The sequence below is a fragment of the Nicotiana sylvestris genome, chromosome 3, assembly GCF_000393655.2.
Source record: "Nicotiana sylvestris chromosome 3, ASM39365v2, whole genome shotgun sequence".
Classification (NCBI taxonomy): domain Eukaryota; kingdom Viridiplantae; phylum Streptophyta; class Magnoliopsida; order Solanales; family Solanaceae; genus Nicotiana; species Nicotiana sylvestris.
In genome coordinates, this window is record NC_091059.1 from 111,729,242 (window position 1) to 111,737,383 (window position 8,142).

Genomic DNA, 8,142 nt, shown 5'->3' on the forward strand with positions numbered 1-8,142 from the left:
CACAAATATTTATTAATAAAATCTCCTTTTCTTTATATTATTTTTGTTGCAGTTTATTTTTCATCTTACGAAAATTTGTTGCAAACAATACTACAACAGCAACAACCATCCAGGTAGAATCCCACCAGTGGGAAGTGGATACTATAAAAAATATTACGTAAAACTATTATTGAAAAGTTGGCTGTATTTAAAAAGGATGTCAAAGTAATTTTACTAATAGTTGAAAAAAGAGTAATATCTGAATTGTGAGATATTGTGAACGTTGTACAAATTAATTCTTAGTAAAATGAAAACAAGAAGATTGTTATATGAATTAAAACCAATATTCTAGTAAACACCATCATATACTTGAAGATAGAAGAAAAAAAAAAAGAATCCTACAAGATGATTCAAAAAAGAGTACAAAGACAACAATCGAGCAGATATGAGATTTGATTTTGAAAAATTATCTTAAATAGCTGCTCGATCAAAAAAACAACCGAAAAATATATACAATAATTAGTCCATAATATGTGTATAATGGCTAGGGACTATAAATATTTTTGATCGAACAACTATATTTGTAACTCCCCCTTGTTATTTTCTATTTTTTCACCATTGCCCTAATATATTTTTTACTAATTTTACGTATTTTACTTAATTTTAATTTAGTTTATTAATTTAATGTTTTTTTTAAAAAAATCTTTTATTTAAGCATTCCTTATTTTGGGCCTTTAATTTGATCCAAATAGCCAGACCCTGTTTGCACAGCCCAACTTTGACACACTACTACGAACAAGAGCGAGCTGCAACCTGCCTCGATCTCAGAGCGCTCATCCTCCCTCTTCCGATCAGATTGCACAATCTCCGCCGATCTCCGCCTCGTAAACCACGACCAACGATCATGTTCCGACACGGTTCAAGACAACTCATAGGTAGAGCCACCACAATGAGGTGGCGCCGCCCATTTTCAACCGGCCTGCCAGCGGAGCCCCGCGTAGATTCCACATTCGTAGAAGCGTGGAAGAAATTAATACCCAACACTGAACCACCTAAGACTCCTTTTGCATTCATGGACCCTAGGCCTGCAACTCCCTCATCTATTCCTACAAAGCTCACCGTCAACTTTGTCCTTCCTTACTCCTCTGAACTCTCCGGTAAAGAGGTATGTTTTTTCACACCTCAAAGTTCTCTTCTTTTTCTTTTAATTTTTCAATTTTAGCACTTATTCAATGACGGAATCTTCTTAAAATTAGAGTCTTTAAATGTTATTTGTGAAATGGAGAGAATTCGATTTGGTTTGCCCTATTTTATGAACTTTAATTCTGTACCTCGGATCAATCAATTAATCACTGTGCCTTGATTCCAAATTACATAGTTTATTGTTTAGATTTCTTTCTTTCCAACTGACTGTTGACAATTAACAAGCTGGGCAGAGAAAAATGAGAATTGGTTGGACTATAAATGCATACAACTTTTGATTTATTATTGATGATCTTGTTTGTTATGGATGGTTATATATAACTCCAACTTTTCCCATGCTAATGACTGAGTTAAATTGTTGGTGGTTGCTTAGTTTCGATAATCAGAACCAACTGTAGTATTACTTTTCTTATTCTTGTTTTGGTGCTTGCTTAGTTTCAAGTCTCGGAACCAGCTGTTAAAATTCCTTATGTTGTTGCTTAAGTCTTAGAACACACGAGACACATTGAAGATCAAGTAGCTCATGACTGCATATGTCATGCTAGTCAATTTTATCATGTTCTATGTTGAACCAGTTGGGTTGTAAATAAATCCTTAAGGAGTATTTTCAAGAAATCGTGCACTAGATAAGCTTTAATTCTGCGGCGCAAATTTAGACGAATGGCGTGGAAATGAACGCTGGAAAATTTACTATATTGGGGAATTGTATCAGTCAAGTAGATTACAAATGTTGCGGTGTTAAGACTTATAAGTCGAAGGGAAATATATAAAGATTAGGGAGAATGCTTGACGCAGAGACTGTCTTGCTTTTCTCTTGCACTTGCTGAATGACTTTTTTGTAAGCAATATGCCCTCCTTCCCCTGTCACCTTGACTGTACATTGTTCAAAAGTAACTTTCGGCGCGCATTGATTACAGAATTAGAAAGAGCACAGAGTTGGCCTTCTGCTCAGCAATCTTTTTGGTTTGATGCTTCTTTAAACGTCTAATGATACTTGTCCTCTACCATCAATATTTTGTGCCTTCAAACTTATCAAGTACATATAATATGCATTACCACAAAAAAGGAAAGAGAAAAAAACTTCTTGAACAATCAAATGGAGTCATGAAAGGGAATTTGCTTTTGATGGGCAAGCTACCCTTCATTTTTCTAGCTCAATACGCTCTCTGTCCTTTTTTAAATTGATCCTTTTGAGCATCTGGAGTGATAGCATTGATAGAAGTCTATTGAAGACAAAAAAACCAAGCTTCCAAAGCTCTTAGAAGGCCTATGACAAGATCCAAGACAAAGGAACTCAAGACAAGCTAATTGGGACGGATTGCAAATTAGACTTGTCTTGTGTTGGAAGAAGAACTCGAGCCAATGGAAGATAAATTTGACAAGTGCTATAATTATCTATTCAAGGCCCAAATTGATGTCTACATGATGAAGATTAGAGGCCAAAATTTCAGCACTTAAAAGGTCCAAGAAAGGAGGCCTTTCTTAATAATAATTTGAATAATCTTAATCTAAAAACTTAAAAAGAAACCCCTTTGTATAGAGTTTGGTGGTGCCTAAAGCTAACTAAAAGTCTAACCAAAAGGAATTCCAACAACTTTAGGAGGGCAGCCCGGTGCACTAAGCTCCCGTTATGCGCGGAGTCCGGGGAAGGGCCGGACCACAAAGGTCTATTGTATGCAACTAGTGTTATCAAAGGCGCGCTTAAGCCCTGGAGCGAGACTCAAAGCATGTTGAGCGCTTAACCTCGCAGCGGGCGCTTCAGTGTTGTCGTCAAGGCTCTAAAGCACACTTTTCTTTGCCAATGAGCGTAATCCTGAAGAGCCTTCACTAAACAATTGATATTTCACATTGTCGTAATTTTTTTTTCAATTTCCGTGTCCATATATATGGTATTCATGCTTATAGATATTAGTCTTGGACTACACATACATATTTGTAGTTTTTCTTCATTTGCGCCTTTTCATTAAAGACTACTCTTTATTTGCGCTTTGCGCTTAAAGCCCATCAGACCGTAGAGCTTTTTTGCGCTTTTCGCTTTTGATAACACTGCACATCCTTACCCTATATTTCTACAACAGGATGTTTCTGCGGCTTGAATCTGTGACCTGTTGGTCACATGACAATAATTGTACCAGTTATGCCAAGGCTCTCCATCAAACAACCTTAGGAGAAGGAAAATAAAATTCTAACAACGGAAAGCATTAAATGTAGTCCTAACAAATTAGGATTACAAGTCAAAGACTAATTTAGGAAATGATCTTAAAAATCTTGAATTGACTTTGACTTAGAAAACCTTCAAACTAGGGCAATATAAAGTATTAAGAATTTTCAACCAAATAAATATACTATTTTGATGTTGACTGTTTATAAATCATAAATTCTTAATCTATTTACAATATCATACATGGATTAAGAATTTACGATTAATAAATATTTACTTCCAAAGTGATTTATTTATTTGGAATCATTGAAAATTCTTCATAGCTTTATACCCGTGAAATTATATTATATTTGGATTGAGAATTATGATTAACAAAGATCTTCCATCGAGCAGTATATTTATTCGTAGTCTACTATGTGTAGATTGTCTGTGATTAAGTGGTGATAGGAATTAATTCCTAAATCGGTACCTTGACACCTACAAAATTGTGGGCTAGATGTAAACTCAGTTTGCGGCATATTCGAATATGGGGTTGTCCAGCACATGTGTTGAAAGGAAAAATGGGCACGTTGGAATGAAGAACGAATTTGCGGCATGTTCAGATATGGGGTTGTCCAACACATGTGCTCTAAGGAAAAATAGACAAGTTAGAATTACAAATGGATGTGTGTGAGTGTATGGATACCCACATGCAGGAATTAAAGTTTCATTGCATTTAAGTAGTGGGACAAACGTTAATAGACATAAGGAAATCTGCTACCTCAAAGTAGGGGAAGTAATGTTGAGAAAAGAACACTACACGACGAAGTTGTTAATATTCCAATATTGCCAGGTAATGAAGAGAATATTGAGACTCAAGAACATGATGGTATGACTACACTATGGCTGTCCAACGGGACAGGCCGTCCCGTCCCGATCCCGTCTCGCGTCCCGTCCCGTCCCGCCTGTCCCGCTAGTTTTTATGGTATATTTGTGGAATTTCTGTTGTATTTGTTAAGTATAAAACAAATCTAACTTGTGCACCGACCATTAATGAAATGATTGCAAAATTTAAAAAGTATTTTTTCTCTATTCCCCAAGTTTATTTAATTTCTACAATACTTAACCCATATTTAAAATTAAGAGGTGCAAAGGGACTTGTTCGTAAAATTTGTCAAAATTTAGCAATTCAAGAAAATGAACAACCATCTCTCGAAGACTTCCAAGCTAACATATATTCTTATGCTAGAATCTAGATCAATGTTTGATAAATATAAATCTATGGAAACAACGGTGGTGAAACTGCTCCTTCTACTTCTAAGTCTAGAGTAGTTCTATGGGAAGATATGGATGATATAATAGATTTTGATTCATCTATTGATGATGAACTTGATTCTTAGCATCAGAGAATGCTTTTAGCGCAGCAATATTTCAAATCGGAGATCACAGACATTCATTAGCAGAGGACAACCTAGAGATTTCCGTATTATTCAGAGATTGGATTAATGCAGAAAGAAGAAATCTTGGTTTTGAAAAATTAACTACTAGGGAAGAAGAAAAATACAATGAGATACTTAGCACTGGGACCAATGACGGCATGGAGCTCATAGAACATCAATCAACATTGTTAATTCCAAAATAATGTCTGAGAGAAATTATAGATAAGTTACAATGAAGCTATATAGGAGCTTACAAATATTAGTATGATAATTTGTAATTGGCTACCAAGAGGCCTAGTTCAGACAGAACCTTCCTAGAAGGTGGCTGCATAGATTAGGTACTCTTCAAAAGAATTATATTTGTATGTGAGATTTTAAAGTTCTATTAATAAAATAAAAGGCTCTAAGCATTTTTTTATGAATTGTCTTACACTCTTACTTAGTTACTTAATGGCTTGAAATTGTATTAAATAAATTATAACTCTATTATAATTACTAGAATATTTCATTACAAGTCTTTTGTTTTAATATTTTATAATTCTTTACTTAGTTTCCTAATTTTCGTTTTAACATTTAAGTTTATTAAATAAGTCAAAAAACTAGTCGTTGCAAACTTTAAAAACTTAGTCATTGTCAAAAAACTAGCCGTTGCCAAACTTAATGCTTAAATAATTTTTTTTTTAAAAACAACCCACTTAAGGCCCGCCATCCCGTTCCGTCCCGTCCCATCCCAGTGGGACGGGATGGGACAACCATTTCGTCCCGTCCCGCTACCGCCCTGGCTAAATATCGTCAATGGGACGGGACGGGACAACCATTTCGTCCCGTCCCGCATCCGTCCTGGCTAAATATCGTCCCGTCCGTCCCGTTGGATAGCCATATACTACACTAGCAGTACTTGGTTGTAACAAAAGAATAGGGACGAAAACTGTTCTTGTACGCTCTTGGGAGAGTTTCATGATAGGATCCTTGAAGAGCTTTATACCGAGCCGGTCAATTACGATGAAGCAGTGCATGGTAAGATTGTATCAGAAAACAACTTGGCGAGATAACAACTTGGCGAGATCCTATGGTAAGATTGTATCAGAAAACAACTTGGCGAGATCCTTTTATAAAGAGCTTACTGGTGAAAATTGTTGATAGTCGTGTCAAAAGAATACTTGTGAAAGTTGTAGATTGCGATATATACTATTAACCATGCATTTGGATATAATTTATTTTGACAATTGTCTTGGTCAAAAGTCTAACTGAGAGATTGTTGGGATATATACTCTTAACATTTAGATATAATATTTATTATAGAACAATTATTTATTCAATTTTAATAAAGATTTAAATGGATCATATTTTTGTTGTGTGTTCGTTTGCTTATATAGTAGTTGATTAGCATAGAGTTTTAGCTTATAAATGGAAGATTAAATCATCAATATTTATAAATTGTAAAGTTCAAGTTCATAATCTAATATGGAAACTGGACGCGCCATCAGAATGATCATAGCGCAAGATTAACTGTAATTTATCTTGATTATGTGAATTGTATAGTTTCAACTTCTTGTGACAGTACGTTATGTATGTATTGAAAGGACCAAGTAGATATAAGTGTTTTTATACTGACTATATAAAACGAATTCCCTAATCCATTAAATGTAGTAATGTACTTAAACTCTTAATCTTGATATTATTATTCTGATAGTGTATATTGTTTGTTGTTTTAATTTATCAAAAGGTGAGGTAGGGGTATCATCAATCTTTAAACCGAAACATAGATTATATCAACTAATTATTAAAAGGGCGGCCCAGTGCACTAAGCTCTCACTATGCGCGGGGTCCGGAGAAGGGCCGGACCACAAGGGTCTATTGTCCGCAGCCTTACCCTGCATTTCTGCAAGAGGCTGTTTCCACAGCTCGAACTCGTGACCTCCTGGTCACATGGTAACAACTTTACCAGTTACACCAAGGCACCCTTCATATCAACTAATTATTATTTTGCAAATATATATTGTCATCATTCGACTTATCAGATATATTTTTTGTTGATAAAAAAAAATATGTCTGACAAGTTAGATGATAGCAATATGCATTTCCGAATTAATAATTACTCGATGTGATACAATTTTTTTTTCCCCTTTTGGGACATCCTTGGGGAAGGACTGCACCCCAAAGGGTTGATGTAGGCAGCCTACCGTGACATGGCCGATGCAACGGCTCGAATCCTTGACCTATAAGGTCACATAGAGACAACTTTACCGTTGCTCCAAGGCTCCTCTTCAATTCGGCAAATTTTGCAAGGTTGATCACTTTCAGAAATCATAAGTAAACATATGCTAGTATCTGACTGGTGCACATTAAGTTCTGGATTAGAGACTGGAAATATTGCCTGTTTCGAACTAGAATCTTGTTCAATTTTCAATCTTGTGGCTAAATGTTTCATTTGGTGTCATGTGAATTACGATACCAGAAGACTTATCTTTATGCAGAATGTGCATGGATTACATCATCTGCAAAGTTATTAGTCCAAGCTTGTTTATTCTTTCTTTTCATATTGCAGGTTGACATGGTTATCATTCCCGCAACTACAGGACAGATGGGTGTTTTGCCTGGGCATGTTGCGACAATTGCAGAGCTGAAGCCTGGTCTCCTATCAGTTCACGAAGGCAACGATGTGACCAAGTACTTTGTGAGTGGTGGGTTTGCATTTGTTCATGCAAATTCATTTGCAGATATAATTGCTATTGAAGCTGTACCACTTGACCAAATCGATCCCAATTTGGTTCAAAAGGGCCTCACAGAGTTCACGCAGAAGCTAAGCACTGCATCAACTGATGTAGAGAAAGCTGAGGCCCAGATTGGAGTTGATGTACACAGCGCCCTTAATGCTGCTCTTACCGGTTAAGCTAGTGGATGTACAGGCTCCGTCCCTGTTCAATTTTCTTTTTTCTTCTGTACCTGTTGGAAGCCGCAAACCATTTAGGACAAACTGATTTTGTTACCTGTTTTTAGTCCTGCATCACTTGAATAAGTGTAGGGGACAAGCTTTCCTAACATATATGTGGTAGATGCCATATCATTTGTACCTCTGAACTGCAGTGATGAGAAGTATATTGTTTCAAAGAAATTTTTCGGTAGCAGCTGAATTTCATGCTACCTAATGTTCAGAGTGCGGTGTCTCCTCCTTCCCAGTTCTCTCGCTCAATCATTTTAATTGTTGTTACATTGCTTTATGCAGCCTATGGCCCTCCTAGCACTGGCACTAGTTCTCTTCATACGTGATACCCTTTTGAGGTCTTGCATTGCATTTTTTTTGACCAAATTTTTTTTATTACAGTGGGGGACTAGGGAAAGGAAAGAGGAAAGGGGTATAGCGAGAATTGAATGTCAGTT

General features: G+C 36.2%; 1 protein-coding gene across 1 annotated transcript; it reads left to right on the top strand.

Annotated features, from left to right (window-relative positions):
- The first annotated feature begins 743 nt into the window (after nucleotides 1–743).
- On the top strand, nucleotides 744–7,916 carry LOC104211762 (ATP synthase subunit delta', mitochondrial-like). Its single transcript, XM_009760877.2, has 2 exons — nucleotides 744–1,144; nucleotides 7,310–7,916. Exons 1-2 carry the CDS (start codon nucleotides 884–886, stop codon nucleotides 7,652–7,654), a joined length of 606 nt encoding a protein of 201 aa, XP_009759179.1. The 5' UTR covers nucleotides 744–883; the 3' UTR covers nucleotides 7,655–7,916.
- Nucleotides 7,917–8,142: the final 226 nt, after the last annotated feature.

Coding starts and splice junctions, on each gene's coding strand:
- LOC104211762 (XM_009760877.2), top strand. CDS start 884: ATGTTCCGACACGGTTCAAGACAACTCATAGGTAGAGCCACCACAATG. Junction 1,145..7,309: donor CTGAACTCTCCGGTAAAGAG/GTATGTTTTTTC, acceptor TTCATATTGCAG/GTTGACATGGTTATCATTCC.